Source organism: Oncorhynchus mykiss, chromosome 18 (genome assembly GCF_013265735.2).
Source record: "Oncorhynchus mykiss isolate Arlee chromosome 18, USDA_OmykA_1.1, whole genome shotgun sequence".
Classification (NCBI taxonomy): domain Eukaryota; kingdom Metazoa; phylum Chordata; class Actinopteri; order Salmoniformes; family Salmonidae; genus Oncorhynchus; species Oncorhynchus mykiss.
The window spans coordinates 6,437,440-6,460,766 of record NC_048582.1 but is presented as its reverse complement, the minus strand read 5'-3'; the positions used below and the strand labels follow the sequence as shown (position 1 = coordinate 6,460,766).

At 47.2% G+C, this 23,327-nt stretch overlaps 1 protein-coding gene across 2 annotated transcripts in view; it reads right to left on the bottom strand.

Moving 5' to 3' along the window:
• Positions 1-835: 835 nt before the first annotated feature.
• Positions 836-23,327, bottom strand: part of LOC110496964 (propionyl-CoA carboxylase alpha chain, mitochondrial) — a 55,499-nt gene continuing 33,007 nt past the window's right edge. Inside the window, exons 14-22 of one of the 2 annotated variants that reach the window (XR_005037353.1) lie at positions 20,619-20,687; positions 20,437-20,512; positions 19,644-19,857; positions 17,475-17,577; positions 13,677-13,829; positions 6,975-7,115; positions 3,435-3,512; positions 1,098-1,542; positions 836-1,047 (exon numbers count right to left, since the gene is read on the bottom strand). Coding sequence is in view for 1 of the 2 variants with exons in the window: in XM_036951488.1 (XP_036807383.1) it covers positions 1,474-1,542; positions 3,435-3,512; positions 6,975-7,115; positions 13,677-13,829; positions 17,475-17,577; positions 19,644-19,857; positions 20,437-20,512; positions 20,619-20,687 (903 nt within the window). In the remaining variant the exon portion in view is untranslated. Of the gene's footprint in view, positions 1,543-3,434; positions 3,513-6,974; positions 7,116-13,676; positions 13,830-17,474; positions 17,578-19,643; positions 19,858-20,436; positions 20,513-20,618; positions 20,688-23,327 lie in introns of both variants that reach the window. The other variant, XM_036951488.1, reaches the window with a different exon arrangement.

Here is a 23,327-nt window from a genome sequence, read left to right as displayed (position 1 = left end):
TGGCTAAGGTGTGTGTAAACTTCCCACTTCAACTGTATTCGTAGCTACATCCATTGTAACAAGAAATAGATGACAGTGGTCATGTTAACTTGACTGATTGGTGGAGCACTCTGCTACAGTTGGCTCCATAGTTCAATGGTTGTGAGTTCTAATCCCAACTGGGGAAGATAGATGTTTTTTCTTCAAATCCTTTATTTCATATATTCATCCTGTGACCACACACACACACACTTCTAATTCTGAAAAGTGAAAGCATACCTGTGAGAGGGGTCGCTCTGGTAGTAGTTGCAGGTTTTCATACAGTACCCAAGACCAGTGTGTGTTAATTTGACCATTGGAAAAAAGAGATACTGTGTAAATACTGCAATGTGGTTTGGATTGAGTTGAGCCCCTTCATTTACAAGGTGATGACTGCCCTTTCCTCCCAACACATTACCGCAGTAAATATGAGTCCACATTTCAACTACCCCCCCCCCCCCCCCAATAAGGGATTCGAACTTACACTGCAAGTGGCAATAGATGTCAGGAAGTCAGCACATAACAACTGTGAGCTAACTTTCCAGAGCCGTATTTGTTCGCGATGCACATCATTTTATTATCAGAGCGTGTCAGTGGACTTCTGGTCAGGGAGAGAGTGTTGGGATCAGGTACAACTACATTTACCCACCCCCAAAATGAATATTTATGAGCAAGTCCCCCCCAGTGAGAGAGTGTTGGGATCAGGTACAACTACATTAACCCACCCCCAAAATGAATATTTATGAGCAAGTCCCCCCCCAGTGAGAGAGTGTTGGGATCAGATACAACTACATTAACCCACCCCCAAAATAAATATTTATGAGCAAGTCCCCCCCACATCCACAACTTCTCACCTGAATGCATTTTTTTCTTAACAATGTCAAGGGGTTAGACAAAGGCTGAAATTGGGGTTGAGACATATCCTTTAAAAAGACAAACGTAACTCCACCTAAGAGAGTAGCGTTTTACTATAACCAGGTTTCTAAACTCTGATACACAAGTGTTTCTTTACGTTGAAATGAGAGGCGCCTAGCCTGGTCCCAGACGTCCTGGCAAAATGGCACAAACAGATCTGAGACCAGGCTGGTGAGGAAGAACATTACACATGATTAGTGACATGTAGCTAAGTGATATATACAGTGTTCATCATATTTAACAGGACAATCCTCTTTTCAGAGGCTGAAGGCACTAAAACAGGTCCACGGCGTCCATCTTGTTTTTCAGTTTTTTTCAGAGGAAAATTCCTAGAACGAGCGAATCCCAGAAGCCAATACTGGAGAGTGTAGCCTACATCAGAACAAAACAACAAGGAGAGACTGGGGAACGGTCCATCTAGTCTACTAGTATCCTGTTCATTCCTTTGTCCCAGAATTCCTTCAACCGGACTTCGAAGCCAATCCCTGGCGAGCGAGGTCAGAGGTGGGAGGGCAGAGGTTAGAGGTCGTAGGTTAGATCCTACTCCAGTTGGACCAGAAGGTCTCCCTCTCCAACCGTCTCTCCTGCTTTACAGTGGACACTCTTCACCTGGGAGGGAACCACAGAAAGGTCTGTTGTCATAGAAACTAGCTGTCTGACTGTGGTGATGAGGAAAGTAATTCAGTGTGTGTGTGGTAATGTAGTAGTGTGTGTGTGGTAATGTAGTAGTGTGTGTGTGGTAATGTAGTAGTGTGTGTGTGGTAATGTAGTAGTGTGTGTGTGGTAATGTAGTAGTGTGTGTGTGGTAATGTAGTAGTGTGTGTGTGGTAATGTAGTAGTGTGTGTGTGGTAATGTAGTAGTGTGTGTGTGTGGTAATGTAGTAGTGTGTGGTAATGTAGTAGTGTGTGTGTGGTAATGTAGTAGTGTGTGTGTGGTAATGTAGTAGTGTGTGTGTGTGGTAAGGTAGTAGAGTGTGTGGTAATGTCGTAGTGTGTGGTAATGTAATAGTGTGTGTTAAGGTAGTAGTGTGTGTATGGTAATGTAGTAGAGTGTGGTAATGTAATAGTGTGTGGTAATGTAGTAGTGTGTGTACGGTAATGTAGTAGAGTGTGGTAATGTAGTAGAGTGTGGTAATGTAGTAGAGTGTGGTAATGTAGTAGTGTGTGGTAATGTAGTAGTGTGTGGTAATGTAGTAGTGTGTGGTAATGTAGTAGTGGGTGTGTGGTAAGGTAGTAGAGTGTGTGTGTGGTAAGGTAGTAGAGTGTGTGGTAATGTCGTAGTGTGTGGTAATGTAGCAGTGTGTGGTAATGTAGTAGTGTGTGGTAATGTGTGGTAATGTAGTAGTGTGTGGTAATGTGCAGTAATGTAGTAGTGTGTGGTAATGTAGAAGTGTGTGTTAAGGTAGTAGTGTGTGTATGGTAATGTAGTAGAGTGTGGTAATGTAGTATTGTGTAGTAATGTAGTAGTGTGTGTATGGTAATGTAGTAGAGTGTGGTAATGTAGTAGAGTGTGGTAATGTAGTAGTGTGTGGTAATGTGTGGTAATGTAGTAGTGTGTGGTAATGTAGTAGTGGGTGGTAATGTGTGGTAATGTAGTAGTGTGTGGTAATGTGCAGTAATGTAGTAGTGTGTGGTAATGTAGTAGTGTGTGGTAATGTAGTAGTGTGTGTGTGTGGTAAGGTAGTAGAGTGTGTGTGTGGTAAGGTAGTAGAGTGTGCATGGTAATGTAGTAGTGTGTATGGTAATGTAGTAGTGTGTGGTAATGTCGTAGTGTGGGGTAATGTAGTAGTGTGGGGTAATGTCGTAGTGTGTGGTAATGTCGTAGTGTGTGGTAATGTCGTAGTGTGTGGTAATGTCGTAGTGTGCGGTAATGTTGTAGTGTGTGGTAATGTCGTAGTGTGGGGTAATGTCGTAGTGTGGGGTAATGTAGTAGTGTGAGGTAATATAGTAATGTGTAGTGTGTGCTGTAATGCAATAGTGTGTGTAGCAATGCAGTTGTGTGTGTGTGTGTGTGTGTGTGTGTGTGTGTGTGTGTGTGTGGTAATGCAGTTGTGTGTGTAGTAACATAGTAGTGTGTGTGTAGTAATGCAGTAGGGTGAAGTAATGCAGTAGTGTGTGTGTGTAGTAATGCAGTAGTGTGTGTAGTAATTTGTGTGGTAATGTGTTGTAGTGTAGGTTAGTGTAATGGGGGGGTGGTAATGTGTTGTAGTGTAGGTTAGTGTAATGGGGGGTGTGGTAATGTGTTGTAGTGAAGGTTAGTGTAATGGGGGTGTGGTAATGTAGTGTAGGTTAGAGTAATGGGGGGGGGGTGTGGTAATGTGTTGTAGTGTAGGTTAGTGTAATGGGGGGGTGGTAATGTGTTGTAGTGTAGGTTAGTGTAATGGGGGGGTGGTAATGTGTTGTAGTGTAGGTTAGTGTAATGGGGGTGTGGTAATGTGTTGTAGTGTAGGTTGGTGTAATGGGGGGGGGGGGGGGGGGGGGGGGGTGTCCATTGGCCTGACCTTGGCAGCTTTAGCAGCAATCAAGCTGTTCTGCATCTTCATGGCCTCGATCACACAGATCTCCTGGCCTTCAGCCACCTGGGGAACAACAATACATCATTACTACATACAATGATGTAGCGTCTATAGCATGACTCACTCCACACAGACAGACAGACAGATGCATTGACTCACTCCACACAGACAGACAGACAGACAGACAGACAGACAGACAGACAGACAGACAGACAGACAGACAGACAGACAGACAGATGCATTAACTGGCGCCAGACGCCACATGCAATATTGATAAACCAGCATTCCATCTCCATCATTGAGTGCTGATTTACAAGGTTAAATCATTGATGGATGAGGAGGTGAAACTAATATCCAGCAACAACATGTATGTAACATGTAACAACTAATATCCAGCAACATGTATGTAACAACTAATATCCAGCAACAACATGTATGTAACATGTAACAACTAATATCCAGTAACAACATGTATGTAACATGTAACAACTAATATCCAGCAACAACATGTATGTAACATGTAACAACTAATATCCAGCAACATGTAACAACTAATATCCAGCAACATGTATGTAACAACTAATATCCAGCAACATGTATGTAACATGTAACAACTAATATCCAGCAACAACATGTATGTAACATGTAACAACGAATATCCAGCAACATGTATGTAACATGTAACAACTAATATCCAGCAACATGTATGTAACATGTAACAACTAATATCCAGCAACATGTATGTAACAACTAATATCCAGCAACAACATGTATGTAACAACTAATATCCAGCAGCAACATGTATGTAACATGTAACAACTAATATCCAGCAACAACATGTATGTAACAACTAATATCCAGCAGCAACATGTATGTAACATGTAACAACTAATATCCAGCAACAACATGTACAGTGCCTTGCGAAAGTATTCGGCCCCCTTGAACTTTGCGACCTTTTGCCACATTTCAGGCTTCAAACATAAAGATATAAAACTGTATTTTTTTGTGAAGAATCAACAACAGGTGGGACACAATCATGAAGTGGAACGACATTTATTGGATATTTCAAACTTTTTTAACAAATCAAAAACTGAAAAATTGGGCGTGCAAAATTATTCAGCCCCTTTACTTTCAGTGCAGCAAACTCTCTCCAGAAGTTCAGTGAGGATCTCTGAATGATCCAATGTTGACCTAAATGACTAATGATGATAAATACAATCCACCTGTGTGTAATCAAGTCTCCGTATAAATGCACCTGCACTGTGATAGTCTCAGAGGTCCGTTAAAAGCGCAGAGAGCATCATGAAGAACAAGGAACACACCAGGCCGGTCCGAGATACTGTTGTGAGGAAGTTTAAAGCCGGATTTGGATACAAAAAGATTTCCCAAGCTTTAAACATCCCAAGGAGCACTGTGCAAGCGATAATATTGAAATGGAAGGAGTATCAGACCACTGCAAATCTACCAAGACCTGGCCGTCCCTCTAAACTTTCAGCTCATACAAGGAGAAGACTGATCAGAGATGCAGCCAAGAGGCCCATGATCACTCTGGATGAACTGCAGAGATCTACAGCTGAGGTGGGAGACTCTGTCTGGCCTTTATGGAAGTGTGGCAAGAAGAAAGCCATTTCTTAAAGATATCCATAAAAAGTGTCGGTTAAAGTTTGCCACAAGCCACCTGGGAGACACACCAAACATGTGGAAGAAGGTGCTCTGGTCAGATGAAACCAAAATTGAACTTTTTGGCAACAATGCAAAACGTTATGTTTGGCGTAAAAGCAACACAGCTGAACACACCATCCCCACTGTCAAACATGGTGGTGGCAGCATCATGGTTTGGGCCTGCTTTTCTTCAGCAGGGACAGGGAAGATGGTTAAAATTGATGGGAAGATGGATGGAGCCAAATACAGGACCATTCTGGAAGAAAACCTGATGGAGTCTGCAAAAGACCTGAGACTGGGACGGAGATTTGTCTTCCAACAAGACAATGATCCAAAACATAAAGCAAAATCTACAATGGAATGGTTCAAAAATAAACATATCCAGGTGTTAGAATGGCCAAGTCAAAGTCCAGACCTGAATCCAATCGAGAATCTGTGGAAAGAACTGAAAACTGCTGTTCACAAATGCTCTCCATCCAACCTCACTGAGCTCGAGCTGTTTTGCAAGGAGGAATGGGAAAAAATTTCAGTCTCTCGATGTGCAAAACTGATAGAGACATACCCCAAGCGACTTACAGCTGTAATTGCAGCAAAAGGTGGCGCTACAAAGTATTAACTTAAGGGGGCTGAATAATTTTGCGCGCCCAATTTTTCAGTTTTTGATTCGTTAAAAAAGTTTGAAATATCCAATAAATGTCGTTCTACTTCATGATTGTGTCCCACTTGTTGTTGATTCTTCACAAAAAAATACAGTTTTATATCTTTATGTTTGAAGCCTGAAATGTGGCAAAAGGTTGCAAAGTTCAAGGGGGCCAAATACTTTCGCAAGGCACTGTATGTAACATGTAACAACTAATATCCAGCAGCAACATGTATGTAACATGTAACATGTCCTTACCACATCATCTCCAAGCTTGACAGACAAAGTCACCACAGATCCAGGCATGACGCTACCGCTCTGTTCAGGATGCTCTACGTACCAGGCATGACGCTACCGCTCTGTTCAGGATGCTCTACGTACCAGGCATGACGCTACCGCTCTGTTCAGGATGCTCTACGTACCAGGCATGACGCTACCACTCTGTTCAGGATGCTCTACGTACCAGGCATGACGCTACCGCTCTGTTCAGGATGCTCTACGTACCAGGCATGACGCTACCACTCTGTTCAGGATGCTCTACGTACCAGGCATGACGCTACCGCTCTGTTCAGGATGCTCTACGTACCAGGCATGACGCTACCGCTCTGTTCAGGATGCTCTACGTACCAGGCATGACGCTACCACTCTGTTCAGGATGCTCTTTTCAGGATGCTCTACGTACCAGGCATGACGCTACCGCTCTGTTCAGGATGCTCTACGTACCAGGCATGACGCTACCACTCTGTTCAGGATGCTCTACGTACCAGGCATGACGCTACCGCTCTGTTCAGGATGCTCTACGTACCAGGCATGACGCTACCGCTCTGTTCAGGATGCTCTGTTCAGGATGCTCTGTTCAGGATGCTGTACGTACCAGGCATGACGCTACCACTCTGTTCAGGATGCTCTGTTCAGGATGCTGTACGTACCAGGCATGACGCTACCACTCTGTTCAGGATGCTCTGTTCAGGATGCTGTACGTACCAGGCATGACGCTACCACTCTGTTCAGGATGCTCTGTTCAGGATGCTGTACGTACCAGGCATGATGCTACCGCTCTGTTCAGGATGCTGTACGTACCAGGCATGACGCTACCACTCTGTTCAGGATGCTCTGCGTACCAGGCATGACGCTACCGCTCTGTTCAGGATGCTCTGTTCAGGATGCTCTACGTACCAGTGTCTCGGATCTATGTGGATTCTATGTAACATGTACGTTCTTACCACGTCTCCAGGTTTGACAGACACGGCGACCACGGAGCCAGGCATCGGAGAACGCAGGATGCTGCTGGTGTCTTCTGGAACCTTCTCAGGCATGTGAGCGCTCAGCGTGGATACCAGCTGACTGAGAACACGCACCTTAAACTGAACACACAAGAGACAGAGGTCGGGGGTCAATTCACAGTTATCAATTCATTACATATACAAGTCCACAAAGTAGGCCCATGTTGTAAAACTAATGAAAGAAAAATAAAGACGAACACTCCACATTCATTATTCTGAAACTCCTATTGTGTTGATGCTGTTCTCCTTGGGTCCACCGGGTGGCAGCACCCAACATCATTCGTGTCGGTCTATATCCCTGTCCCTGGCTTAGTGAATCAATACTACTGCATTACTGCATTACCGTCAGTGGGTTCATTCATCAGGCTATTTCATGCCAATCCTTTAATTAGCTCATGAGGCTAATTTATGTCTTACACATAGCTAGCACTGAGTGGCTGGTTTCTCCCTCGTTAAGAGTTGAAACTTCACGAAGCAGCAGGCCTAATAAATATAACAGCCAACGGTCGCTTGGCGCCGGGCAACGAGGTGAGACCGGAGAGTGGTAGGGAGGAGGGAGGGAGGGAGAGGTACAATACATATTTGCTGGTAGATATCTGTTGTGTGGTGCGATTCAATGAGCAGCTGGATACTGAAGTTTGATAACAGCTTGATAACAAAATACCTTCCTAACTCTGTCCTTTTATACAGAACAAAAATATAAACACAACATGTAAAGTGTTGGTCCCATGTTTCATACGCTGAAATAAAAGATCCCAGAACTGTTGCCAGAGTGTTCATTTCTCTACCATAAGCCGCCTCCAACATCATTTTGGAGAATTTGGCAGTACATTCTACATTTTTTTACTTTTGAGTAATTTAGCAGATGGTCTTATCAGAGCGACTTACAGTGAGTGCATACATTTCCATATTCCCCGTGGGAATTGAACCCACAACCCTGGCGTTGCAAGCGTCATGCTCTACCAAATGAGCCACACGGGACACAGCAGTACGTCCAACCTGCCTCACAACCGCAGACCATGTGTAATCACGCCAGCCCAGGACCTCCACATCCGGCTTCTTCACCTGCGAGATCATCGGAGACCAGCCACCCGGACAGCTGATGAAAATGTGGGTTTTGCACAACCAAAGAATTTCTGCTCAAACTGTCAGAAACCGTCTCGGGGAAGCTCATCTGTGTGCTCGCCATCCTCACCAGGGTCTTGGCCTGACTGCAGTTTGGCGTCGTCACCGACTTCAGTGGGTAAAACGCTCACCTTCGATGACCACTGGCATGCTGGATGAATCCCGGTTTCAATTGTACCGGGCAGACGGCAGACCGGATGGCGTTGTGTGGGTGAGCAGTTTGCTGAACATTGTGAACAGAGTGCCCCATGGTGGCGGTGGGGTTATGGTACGGGCAGGTTTAAGCTACGGACAAAAAACACAATTGCAATTGCAACACAATGCAACACAATTGCATTTTATTGATGGCAATTTGAATGATACTGTGAGGAGGTCCTGAGGCCCATTGTCCTGCTATTCATCCACCACCATCACCTCATGTTTCAGCATGATAATGCAAACTCCATGTCGCAAGGATCCGTACACAATTCCTGGAAGCTGAAAATGTCCCAGCATTGTCCTGGTTTATCACTGGTCTAGGCTAGGTGGAGCATTATCCTGGTTTATCACTGGTCTAGGCTAGGGGGGGGCATTATCCTGGATTATCACTGGTCTAGGCTAGGTGGAGCATTGTCCTGGTTTATCACTGGTCTAGGCTAGGGGGGGGGGCATTATCCTGGATTATCACTGGTCTAGGCTAGGGGGAGCATTATCCTGGTTTAACACTGGTCTAGGCTAGGTGGAGCATTGTCCAGGCTTAACACTGGTCTAGGCTAGGTGGAGCATTATCCTGGTTTAACACTGGTCTAGGCTAGGGGGGGCATTATCCTGGCTTAACACTGGTCTAGGCTAGGGGGGGCATTATCCTGGCTTAACACTGGTCTAGGCTAGGGGGGCATTATCCTGGCTTATCACTGGTCTAGGCTAGGGGGAGCATTATCCTGGTTTATCACTGGTCTAGGCTAGGGGGGGCATTATCCTGGATTATCACTGGTCTAGGCTAGGGGGAGCATTATCCTGGTTTATCACTGGCCTAGGCTAGGTGGAGCATTATCATGGCTTAACACTGGTCTAGGCTAGGGGGGGCATTATCCTGGCTTAACACTGGTCTAGGCTAGGGGGGCATTATCCTGGCTTATCACTGGTCTAGGCTAGGGGGAGCATTATCCTGGTTTATCACTGGTCTAGGCTAGGTGGAGCATTGTCCTGGCTTATCACTGGTCTAGGCTAGGTGGAGCATTATCCTGGTTTATCACTGGTCTAGGCTAGGTGGAGCATTGTCCTGGCTTATCACTGGTCTAGGCTAGGTGGAGCATTATCCTGGTTTATCACTGGTCTAGGCTAGGTGGAGCATTGTCCTGGCTTATCACTGGTCTAGGCTAGGTGGAGCATTATCCTGGTTTATCACTGGTCTAGGCTAGGTGGAGCATTATCCTGGCTTAACACTGGTCTAGGCTAGGTGGAGCATTGTCCTGGCTTAACACTGGTCTAGGCTAGGGGGGGCATTGTCCCAGTCACACTACCAGTAGCCGGTCCCAGTCGCACTACCAGTAGCCGGTCCCAGTCGCACTACCAGTAGCCGGTCCCAGTCGCACTACCAGTAGCCGGTCCCAGTCGCACTACCTGTAGCCGGTCCCAGTCGCACTACTAGTAGCCGGTCCCAGTCGCACTACTAGTAGCCGGTCCCAGTCACACTACTAGTAGCCGGTCCCAGTCACACTACTAGTAGCCGGTCCCAGTCACACTACTAGTAGCCGGTCCCAGTCACACTACTAGTAGCCGGTCCCAGTCACACTACTGGTAGCCGGTCCCAGTCACACTACTAGTAGCCGGTCCCAGTCACACTACTAGTAGCCGATCCCAGTCACACTACTAGTAGCCGGTCCCAGTCACACTACTGGTAGCCGGTCCCAGTCACACTACTAGTAGCCGGTCCCAGTCACACTACTAGTAGCCGGTCCCAGTCACACTACTAGTAGCCGGTCCCAGTCACACTACTAGTAGCTGGTCCCAGTCACTGACCTGTATACGAAGGTCACAGTACAATAACATTAGGAAGCCACCCACCATGTTAATGACCTCATGCATCCTTGTTTGTTTGTTTACCTTCCTCACCCCTGGAACCCTGCCCTGCCCACATAAGACTGTATTTAGCGGACACACACACACACACAAACACACACACACACACACACACACACACACACACACACACACACGACAGGTCATCCTCTTCACAACACCATCAAAGTGACTAAAATAACCCCTGGCCGGGGTACCCCCAAAGGACACCCCCAAACAAACAGCCATTGATTCCCAAGGCCGACAATCCCTTGTTGGAAAACCAGGAGCGAGGAGGGAAAACCAAGCTGGACTCGTAAATCAGGGCTGAAATCCGGAGCGTCAGGAGTGTGGGGAATGGGAGCGCCTGGGGAAATGAAGGCTTCGACAGGATTTCTTCCCAGGAAACAACAGTAACTAACAGCCTTCATATTGCCCCCGTTGACTGTCACCCCAGTTCAGATACAGGTCAACCAACCAGGTTAACTAGGTGTTGATCTGTAACCAACCAGGTTAACTAGGTGTTGATCTGTAACCAGCCATAATAAAAGGTCTATTCAACTCCAGCCTGGTAACTAGGTGTTGGTCTGTAACCAGCCTGGTAACTAGGTGTTGTTCTGTAACCAGCCTGGTAACTAGGTGTTGGTCTGTAACCAGCCTGGTAACTAGGTGTTGGTCTGTAACCAGCCTGGTAACTAGGTGTTGGTCTGTAACCAGCCTGGTAACTAGGTGTTCGTGTGTAACCAGCCTGGTAACTAGGTGTTGTTCTGTAACCAGCTGTACTAAAGGTCTATTCAACTTCAGCCTGGTAACTAGGTGTTGTTCTGTAACCAGCCTGGTAACTAGGCGTTGTTCTGTAACCAGCCTGGTCCTAGGTGTTGTTCTGTAACCAGCCGTACTAAAGGTCTATTCAACTCCAGCCTGGTAACTAGGTGTTGGTCTGTAACCAGCCTGGTAACTAGGTGTTGTTTTGTAACCAGCCTGGTAACTAGGTGTTGTTCTGTAACCAGCCTGGTAACTAGGTGTTGTTCTGTAACCAGCCTGGTAACTAGGTGTTGGTCTGTAACCAGCCTGGTAACTAGGTGTTGTTCTGTAACCAGCCTGGTAACTAGGTGTTGTTCTGTAACCAGCCTGGTAACTAGGTGTTGTTCTGTAACCAGCCTGGTAACTAGGTGTTGGTCTGTAACCAGCCTGGTAACTAGGTGTTGTTCTGTAACCAGCCTGGTAACTAGGTGTTGTTCTGTAACCAGCCTGGTAACTAGGTGTTGTTCTGTAACCAGCCTGGTAACTAGGTGTTGTTCTGTAACCAGCCTGGTAACTAGGTGTTGTTCTGTAACCAGCCTGGTAACTAGGTGTTGTTCTGTAACCAGCCTGGTAACTAGGTGTTGGTCTGTAACCAGCCTGGTAACTAGGTGTTGTTCAGAAATCAGCCTTGTAACTAGGTGTTGTTCTGTAACCAGCCTGGTAACTAGGTGTTGTTCTGTAACCAGCCTGGTAACTAGGTGTTGTTCTGTAACCAGCCTGGTAACTAGGCGTTGTTCTGTAACCAGCCTGGTCCTAGGTGTTGTTCTGTAACCAGCCGTACTAAAGGTCTATTCAACTCCAGCCTGGTAACTAGGTGTTGGTCTGTAACCAGCCTGGTAACTAGGTGTTGTTTTGTAACCAGCCTGGTAACTAGGTGTTGTTCTGTAACCAGCCTGGTAACTAGGTGTTGTTCTGTAACCAGCCTGGTAACTAGGTGTTGGTCTGTAACCAGCCTGGTAACTAGGTGTTGTTCTGTAACCAGCCTGGTAACTAGGTGTTGTTCTGTAACCAGCCTGGTAACTAGGTGTTGGTCTGTAACCAGCCTGGTAACTAGGTGTTGTTCTGTAACCAGCCTGGTAACTAGGTGTTGTTCTGTAACCAGCCTGGTAACTAGGTGTTGTTCTGTAACCAGCCTGGTAACTAGGTGTTGTTCTGTAACCAGCCTGGTAACTAGGTGTTGTTCTGTAACCAGCCTGGTAACTAGGTGTTGTTCTGTAACCAGCCTGGTAACTAGGTGTTGGTCTGTAACCAGCCTGGTAACTAGGTGTTGTTCTGTAACCAGCCTGGTAACTAGGTGTTGTTCTGTAACCAGCCTGGTAACTAGGTGTTGTTCTGTAACCAGCCTGGTAACTAGGTGTTGGTCTGTAACCAGCCTGGTAACTAGGTGTTGGTCTGTAACCAGCCTGGTAACTAGGTGTTGTTCTGTAACCAGCCTGGTAACTAGGTGTTGTTCTGTAACCAGCCTGGTAACTAGGTGTTGTTCTGTAACCAGCCTGGTAACTAGGTGTTGTTCTGTAACCAGTCTGGTAACTAGGTGTTGTTCTGTAACCAGTCTGGTAACTAGGTGTTGTTCTGTAACCAGTCTGGTAACTAGGTGTTGTTCTGTAACCAGCCTGGTAACTAGGTGTTGTTCTGAAACCAGCCTGGTAACTAGGTGTTGTTCTGTAACCAGCCTGGTAACTAGGTGTTGTTCTGTAACCAGTCTGGTAACTAGGTGTTGTTCTGTAACCAGTCTGGTAACTAGGTGTTGTTCTGTAACCAGCCTGGTAACTAGGTGTTGTTCTGAAACCAGCCGTACTAAAGGTCTATTCAACTCCAGGCCTGGAGGGCAACAGGAGACCTACGTCTGGAGACCTACGTCTGGAGCTGGACTAGAACATACCCAGGATGAGCTGGACTAGAACATACCCAGGATGAGCTGGACTAGAACATACCCAGGATGAGCTGGACTAGAACATACCCAGGATGAGCTGGACTAGAACATACCCAGGATGAGCTGGACTAGAACATACCCAGGATGAGCTAGACTAGAACATACCCAGGATGAGCTAGACTAGAACATACCCAGGATGAGCTAGACTAGAACATACCCAAGAGGAGTGAGAGCTAAGGGATACAGGGGGACACAGTGGTCTTCTATGTCCTCAGGAGAGGAAGCCTGGAAGCAGCTCAGCAGGGGTGTCTCCTCCTCTCCAACACAAATACAGAATCCTCCAGCTGACGCAGCAGTGGACAGGACAGAGGTACTTACTGAGCCACTCATCAACCTCCTCCCAACCCCCCCCATGCCCGATCAGACCCCCACGGCCCAGCCCCAGGTCCCTAAAGGAGGAAAGGGAAGTGATGTCGCCCCGTGACAAGTTCCTGTGGAGCCTGCGTTCAAAGCCCCCCACCAGGGTGTGAGCAGCACAGAGCTGTTTATAGCTGGCTCCTTTCAAAGCCTCTGATACATAACGGATGGTCTTCTCTTCCTGACATTCTGTGTAGTGCGGGGGTCTGGGGGGTATTGGGGGGTCTGGGACTAGGCTGGATGGGGATGTGTAGGCGGGGAACTGACGACGACTTGGATCCACAGATAAGAGGAACGTCACTAAATGTGTGTACATACACGAAAAACATACACACGACCACTAAGACACAAGATTCATACATTCACCAGAATGAATGACTCACCTGTGTGCCCAGGTACTGTAGAGTGATGTCTCCTCCTGCGTCTCTAGACAGACACTGTAGAACCCTGGGGGTTCTGTTGATGGTGACAGGCAGCAGGGCTGAGGCCAGGTTCCACTCTCCACTAACCTCCACCGTAACTCCATCCACCTCCACCTGCCAGGGGGGCCAGAGGGTCATTTCATTACTACACTCTACTTATTATTGTGATACAAGACATTTGCTTCCCATGTGGAGAGACTGCAGGTTGATATGCTGGAAGAGACTGACAGCCTGACAGCAGGAGGAGCAGCTATGTTGAACCACTTGGGAAAATAACAGCATCAGATAGTACTGTTGGGCAGAGGAGACACCCAGTATCCACTACTAGAGGAGAGACCCAGTATCCACTACTAGAGGACCAGGGGAGAGACCCAGTATCCACTACTAGAGGACCAGGGGAGAGACCCAGTATCCACTACTAGAGGACAGGGGAGAGACCCAGTATCCACTACTAGAGGACCAGGGAAAGACCCAGTATCCACTACTAGAGGACCAGGGAGAGACCCAGTATCCACTACTAGAGGAGAGACCCAGTATCCACTACTAGAGGACCAGGGGAGAGACCCAGTATCCACTACTAGAGGACAGGGGAGACACCCAGTATCCACTACTAGAGGAGAAACCCAGTATCCACTACTAGAGGACCAGGGAGACACCCAGTATCCACTACTAGAGGACAGGGGAGAGACCCAGTATCCACTACTAGAGGACCAGGGAGACACCCAGTATCCACTACTAGAGGACAGGGGAGAGACCCAGTATCCACTACTAGAGGACAGGGGAGAGACCCAGTATCCACTACTAGAGGACAGGGGAGACACCCAGTATCCACTACTAGAGGACCAGGGAGAGACCCAGTATCCACTACTAGAGGAGAAACCCAGTATCCACTACTAGAGGACAGGGGAGACACCCAGTATCCACTACTAGAGGACCAGGGAGAGACCCAGTATCCACTACTAGAGGACCAGGGAGAGACCCAGTATCCACTACTAGAGGAGAAACCCAGTATCCACTACTAGAGGACCAGGGAGAGACCCAGTATCCACTACTAGAGGAGAAACCCAGTATCCACTACTAGAGGACCAGGGGAGAGACCCAGTATCCACTACTAGAGGAGACACCCAGTATCCACTACTAGAGGAGAAACCCAGTATCCACTACTAGAGGAGACACCCAGTATCCACTACTAGAGGAGAAACCCAGTATCCACTACTAGAGGACAGGGGAGAGACCCAGTATCCACTACTAGAGGACAAGGGAGACACCCAGTATCCACTACTAGAGGACAGGGGAGAGACCCAGTATCCACTACTAGAGGAGAGGACCAGGGAAAGACCCAGTATCCACTACTAGAGGACCAGGGAGAGACCCAGTATCCACTACTAGAGGACCAGGGAGAGACCCAGTATCCACTACTAGAGGACCAGGGAGAGACCCAGTATCCACTACTAGAGGACCAGGGAGAGACCCAGTATCCACTACTAGAGGACCAGGGAGAGACCCAGTATCCACTACTAGAGGACCAGGGAAAGACCCAGTATCCACTACTTGAGTACCAGGGAAAGACCCAGTATCCACTACTAGAGGAGAGGACCAGGGACAGAGCCAGTATCCACTACTAGAGGAGAGGACCAGGGACAGACCCAGTATCCACTACTAGAGGAGAGGACCAGGGAGAGATCCAGAATCCACTACTAGAGGACCAGGGAGAGACCCAGTATCCACTACTAGAGGACCAGGGAGAGACCCAGTATCCACTACTAGAGGACCAGGGAGAGACCCAGTATCCACTACTAGAGGACCAGGGAGAGACCCAGTATCCACTACTAGAGGACCAGGGAGAGACCCAGTATCCACTACTAGAGGACCAGGGAGAGACCCAGTATCCACTACTAGAGGACCAGGGAAAGACCCAGTATCCACTACTAGAGGACCAGGGAGACACCCAGTATCCACTACTAGAGGACCAGGGAGAGACCCAGTATCCACTACTAGAGGACCAGGGAGAGACCCAGTATCCACTACTAGAGGACCAGGGAAAGACCCAGTATCCACTACTAGAGGACCAGGGAGAGACCCAGTATCCACTACTAGAGGAGAGGACCAGGGAGAGACCCAGTATCCACTACTAGAGGACCAGGGAAAGACCCAGTATCCACTACTAGAGGACCAGGGAGAGACCCAGTATCCACTACTAGAGGACCAGGGAGAGACCCAGTATCCACTACTAGAGGAGAGGACCAGGGATAGACCCAGTATCCACTACTAGAGGAGAGGACCAGGGAGAGACCCAGTATCCACTACTAGAGGACCAGGGAAAGACCCAGTATCCACTACTAGAGGACCAGGGAGAGACCCAGTATCCACTACTAGAGGACCAGGGAAAGACCCAGTATCCACTACTAGAGGACCAGGGAGAGACCCAGTATCCACTACTAGAGGAGAGGACCAGGAAAAGACCCAGTATCCACTACTAGAGGACCAGGGAGAGACCCAGTATCCACTACTAGAGGACCAGGGAGAGACCCAGTATCCACTACTAGAGGACCAGGGAGAGACCCAGTATCCACTACTAGAGGACCAGGGAAAGACCCAGTATCCACTACTAGAGGACCAGGGAGAGACCCAGTATCCACTACTAGAGGACCAGGGAGAGACCCAGTATCCACTACTAGAGGACCAGGGAGAGACCCAGTATCCACTACTAGAGGACCAGGGAAAGACCCAGTATCCACTACTAGAGGATAGGACCAGGGAAAGACCCAGTATCCACTACTAGAGGACCAGGGAGAGACCCAGTATCCACTACTAGAGGATAGGACCAGGGAAAGGACACAGCACCCAGCACCAGTCGTTCCTCTCCTGGGGGGTACTGGCCCCTAGTTTGATGTGTGGTTCAGTGGTTCTGGGTGACCAGGAGAGGCTGATTAGGAGCACATGTTATCATGGTTCAAGGAAAACAACCCACCAGACCAGGGACTGCAGGTGTCTAAACACCCAGCCACCGAGTGATGTCTGTCGGCCAGGACAACCCCTCCTCCCCCTCACCACCTGGACCTCAGCTCCATTCAAGCCCCCTCACAGAGAGAAGGGCCGGCAGCCTTCATTCACTCTACCAAACCACAGGGATATATAGTGGGGTCCCAAATGATTGACACCATGATAAATTATCAGCAAAAATGACTGTATAAAACATATAACTCTGAGTTATATTGTTTGCTCAAATAAATGGGAAAAGTATATTATTTTATACTAATACAATAGTTTTTTTTATTAACAAGTCTTTTTTTTAATCTCTAAAAAGGTTAGGGGTCAAGATGATTGACACCTCTGTTTTCAATACTTCACCTTGCGAGGATAACAGTAACGAGCCTGTCTCTGAAATGTTTTAGGAGAACACATTAGGAGGGATCTTGGACCGTTCCTCCATACAGAATCCTTCCAGATCTTTGATATCCTTCGTCTGGTCTTATCAACTGCCCTCTTCAAGTCAACAGGTTTTCACCGGGTTTGGAGGAACGGTATTGGAATGTGTTAAAAACAGTCCATAATGTTGATCCCTACCTTTGAGTAAAAAACTATGTCTTTTAGTAATTATATTAGTATAAAATAATATAAATTCCCCTTTTTGTTGCATAAAATAGATCTCAGTATTTAAATGATTTACCTTTTACAGCTTTTTGCTCATCTTTATCAAGGGTGTCAATAATTTCGGACCCCACTGTGTGTGTGTGTGTGTGTGTGTGTGTCGCTCACAGTGAACGTGGATCCAGAGCGTGACACAGCGACCGTGTGGCTTCCCTTCTCCAACTCCACACACAGCTCCCACTGCCTCTGCTCCTGGGGGGTGGTGGACACCCTGAAACACACACACACACCACTTTCCCATTAGTATCAGTCTCAGAGAGCTATTCTCTGAGGGTCAGAGGAAGCTGTATAAACAGAGTCAGCTCCTCCACTGACTGACAGCTGCCTCCTCTCTCTCCCGACACCAGAGACCAGTCTGCTGCTCTGTTACAAAGCTGAACCAAGGAGATCCCAGCCAGCTGACCTCTCAGCCAACCTTCCGAATACAACTTCTATTAACAAAGACACTTGAAATGAGCGTGGTATAAATTAACATAATCAACAGCTCCAAAACATACAAGTTTAGCTTTTGAACCACAAATTCAAAAGATATTAATGCTTATAAAATGTTGATGGCTAACTATAGTGTTGAGGCTTTACTGATCATGCTCTCTGGAACACTCCACTGTAGAAGGATCTGTCTGGTTTATCCCTGCTCTGAGAGAGAGGAAGGGGGGAGGGAGGAGACAGGAGGGGTGAGGGAGGAGGAGACAGGAGGGGTGAGAGGAGGAGAGAGAGGAGGGAGGGAGGGAGGGAGGGAGGGAGGGAGGGAGGGAGGGAGGGAGGGAGGGAGGGAGGGAGGGAGGGAGGAAGCGAGGGAGGGAGGGAGGAGACAGGAGGGGGGAGGGAGGAGACAGGAGGGGTGAGAGGAGGAGAGAGAGGAAGGGGGGGTGAGGGAGGGAGGAGACAGGAGGGGTGAGAGGAGGAGAGAGGGGAGGGAGTGAGGGAGGAGACAGGAGGGGTGAGGGAGGAGAGAGGAGACAGGAGGGGTGAGGGAGGAGAGAGGAGACAGGAGGGGTGAGGGAGGGAGGAGACAGGAGGGGTGAGGGAGGAGAGAGGAAGAGGGAGGGGTGAGGGAGGGATGAGACAGGAGGGGTGAGGGAGGGAGGAGACATGAGGGGGGAGGGAGGAGACAGGAGGGGGGAGGGAGGAGAGAGGAAGGGGGGTGAGGGAGGGTGGAGACAGGAGGGGTGAGAGGAGGAGAGAGAGGAGGGGTGAGGGAGGAGAGAGGAGACAGGAGGGGTGAGGGAGGAGAGAGGAAGAGGGAGGGGTGAGGGAGAGAGGAGCCAGGAGGAGACAGGAGGGGTGAGGGAGGGAGGAGACAGGAGGGGTGAGGGGTGAGGGAGGAAGAGGGAGGGGTGAGGGAGGAGAGAGGAGACAGGAGGGGTGAGGGAGGAGAGAGGAAGAGGGAGGGGTGAGGGAGGGAGGAGACACTAGGTGAGAGGAGGGGTGAGGGAGGAGGAGACAGGAGGGGTGAGGGAGGAGAGAGGAGACAGGAATGGTGAGGGAGGAGAGAGGAAGAGGTGAGGGAGGGAGGAGACAGGAGGAGACAGGAGGGGTGAGGGAGGGAGGAGACAGGAGGGGTGAGGGAGGAGAGAGGAAGAGGGAGGGGTGAGGGAGGGATGAGACAGGAGGGGTGAGGGAGGGGTGAGGAAGGGGGAGGAGTGAGGAGACAGGAGGGAGGGAGGGAGGGAGGGAGGGAGGGAGGGAGGGAGGGAGGGAGGGAGGGAGGGAGGGAGGGAGGGAGGGAGGGAGGGATGGGGCCTCTACCACTGACTGCAACTACAAAGACCCCCGGCGGTTCATGAACAACGAAAGGAAACGATCCGAAAAAGAAAGAAGAAAATGTGGCCAGATGTTTAGACAGATGGCAGGGCTGACAGAGAGAATCAAGTCTAACAGTTTGACCAGCAGACTGCTACACCACGCTAGGATACAGCTCTGTTAACTGGTGACATATTGCCGATGAGCCGGTGCTACAAACAATGGAACATGTAAAACACTGGTTTAAACACACAACACAATAATAACCTCTGTAAAAACAGACAATGGACATTCAGAAACAGTGAAACAGCACAATAATTAACACATGAGGAACAATGAGAGCTCTAGCTCTTTCTGATGTCAACTAGAACCTCTTGGTGTTTTTACCTCCTCTCCGTTTGATTTAACCAGGTTAAATCTTTTAGAACATCTTTTATAGTATCAACCTGACCAAGATGGTGCTTTATCTATGTGCTGTTCCAGCACCAATTCTTACAAGAAGTTCCCACAGTTATTTGAATTGGTTTAATTTACCTGAGATTACCCAGGAACCTCTGGGAGCGGAGCTGTGCGGAGACGTAGAGAGCGGCTGCGGTGGAGACGAGCTCCCTGCGACCCTCGGAGGTCAGCTGGTGACCTTTGAACCCCTCTGGGTATTCCTCTGGCAGGAAGTTAGTGGTGATGTCACCAGAGATGAAGCGAGGGTGGGTGATGATCTCTCTGAGCAGGGGGATGTTGTGGGTCACACCTGGACAGTCACACACACAGGAACAACAGACAGAGATCAGACCCCTGGACAGTCACACACACAGGAACAACAGACAGAGATCAGACCCCTGGACAGTCACACAGACAGGAACAACAGACAGAGATCAGACCCCTGGACAGTCACACAGACAGGAACAACAGACAGAGATCAGACCCCTGGACAGTCACACAGACAGGAACAACAGACAGAGATCAGACCCCTGGACAGTCACACAGACAGGAACAACAGACAGAGATCAGAACCCTGGACAGTCACACAGACAGGAACAACAGACAGAGATCAGACCCCTAGACAGTCACACACACAGGAACAACAGACAGAGACAGGTAGAGATCAGACCCCTGGACAGTCACACAGACAGAGACCGGTAGAGATCAGACCCCTGGACAGTCACACAGACAGAGACCGGTAGAGATCAGACCCTCTACATGTGTGTAGCTATACAGAAAACGTCAGAGTCTTGAGGTACTGAAGATGCTTCCAGAAAGCTCTAACACCCAACACAGAGTGAGTGAGTGAGTGAGTGAGTGAGTGAGTGAGTGAGTTTGAGTGCCTTACCTCTGATGACATAGTTATCGAGAGCCGCCTCCATCCTCTGCAGGGCTTCAGCGCGCGTGGCGCCATAGGTCACCAGCTACGGCGAGCACAGAGGGACATTCACATTATAGATCAGTAAAACATACTGGGCAAAGGGCAATGTGATTGTGTTGGGCAGTTTGAGGGAGAACACAGCAGCTGACCTTGGAGATCATTGGGTCATAGTAGATACTGATGTCACTTCCTTCTTGGATGCCACTGTCCACACGCACCTGATAGAGAGGAGACAACATGTCAATATGACTACATGTCAGTATGACTACATGTCAGTATGACTACATGTCAGTAAGACTACATGTCAATATGACTACATGTCAGTATGACTACATGTCAGTATGACTACATGTCAATAAGACTACATGTCAATATGACTACATGTCAGTATGACTACATGTCAATATGACTACATGTCAGTATGACTACATGTCAGTATGACTACATGTCAGTATGACTACATGTCAATAAGACTACATGTCAATAAGACTACATGTCAATAAGACTACATGTCAGTATGACTACATGTCAGTATGACTACATGTCAATAAGACTACATGTCAGTATGACTACATGTCAGTATGACTACATGTCAGTAAGACTACATGTCAGTAAGACTACATGTCAGTAAGACTACATGACAGTATGACTACATGTCAGTATGACTACATGTCAATAAGACTACATGTCAGTATGACTACATGTCAGTATGACTACATGTCAGTATGACTACATGTCAATATGACTACATGTCAATAAGACTACATGTCAATAAGACTACATGTCAGTATGACTACATGTCAGTATGACTACATGTCAGTATGACTACATGTCAATAAGACTACATGTCAATAAGACTACATGTCAGTAAGACTACATGTCAATAAGACTACATGTCAATAAGACTACATGTCAGTATGACTACATGTCAGTATGACTACATGTCAGTATGACTACATGTCAGTATGACTACATGTCAGTAAGACTACATGTCAGTATGACTACATGTCAGTATGACTACATGTCAGTATGACTACATGTCAGTATGACTACATGTCAACATGACTACATGTCAGTATGACTACATGTCAATAAGACTACATGTCAATATGACTACATGTCAGTATGACTACACGTCAATATGACTACATGTCAGTAAGACTACATGTCAGTAAGACTACATGTCAGTAAGACTACATGACAGTATGACTACATGTCAGTATGACTACATGTCAATAAGACTACATGTCAGTATGACTACATGTCAGTATGACTACATGTCAGTATGACTACATGTCAATAAGACTACATGTCAATAAGACTACATGTCAGTATGACTACATGTCAGTATGACTACATGTCAGTATGACTACATGTCAATAAGACTACATGTCAATAAGACTACATGTCAATAAGACTACATGTCAGTATGACTACATGTCAGTATGACTACATGTCAATAAGACTACATGTCAGTATGACTACATGTCAGTAAGACTACATGTCAGTAAGACTACATGTCAGTAAGACTACATGACAGTATGACTACATGTCAGTATGACTACATGTCAATAAGACTACATGTCAGTATGACTACATGTCAGTATGACTACATGTCAGTATGACTACATGTCAATAAGACTACATGTCAGTATGACTACATGTCAATAAGACTACATGTCAATAAGACTACATGTCAGTATGACTACATGTCAGTATGACTACATGTCAGTATGACTACATGTCAATAAGACTACATGTCAGTATGACTACATGTCAATAAGACTACATGTCAATAAGACTACATGTCAGTATGACTACATGTCAGTAAGACTACATGTCAGTAAGACTACATGTCAGTATGACTACATGTCAGTATGACTACATGTCAGTATGACTACATGTCAACATGACCATGTCAACATGACTACATGTCAGTATGACTACATGTCAGTATGACTACATGTCAGTATGACTACATGTCAGTAAGACTACATGTCAGTAAGACTACATGTCAGTATGACTACATGTCAGTATGACTACATGTCAGTAAGACTACATGTCAGTATTACATGTCAGTATGACTCAAGTCTTCCAGGAAGATAGAAATAGGACATGTAGTATGTATTTCCATGTTGTTTCATGTTTACATAACATATCAATTACAACCATTTCAAAAGCAAATAGTTTTGACATCAGGGGGAGGACAGGAAGATGTAAATATGACACTATTATTAGTAGTCATAACAACAAGCATTGTGATGCTGTACATCTGAGGCCTGACGAGAACAGCAGCAGTGTTCCGTGGAAATATCCTGTCAGGTTTAGAGAGGTCAACACACATCACGTCTTCAGCAGAAATAACAGAGAGGTCAACACACACCACGTCTTCAGCAGAAATAACAGAGAGGTCAACACACATCATCAGCAGAAATAACAGAGAGGTCAACACACGTCTTCAGTAGAAATAACAGAGAGGTCAACACACACCACGTCTTCAGCAGAAATAACAGAGAGGTCAACACACATCACGTCTTCAGTAGAAATAACAGAGAGGTCAACACACGTCTTCAGCAGAAATAACAGAGAGGTCAACACACATCACGTCATCAGCAGAAATAACAGAGAGGTCAACACACATCACGTCTCCAGCAGAAATAACAGAGAGGTCAACACACATCACGTCTTCAGCAGAAATAACAGAGAGGTCAACACACATCACGTCTCCAGCAGAAATAACAGAGAGGTCAACACACGTCACGTCATCAGCAGAAATAACAGAGAGGTCAACACACATCACGTCTTCAGCAGAAATAACAGAGGGGTCAACACACACCACGTCATCAGCAGAAATAACA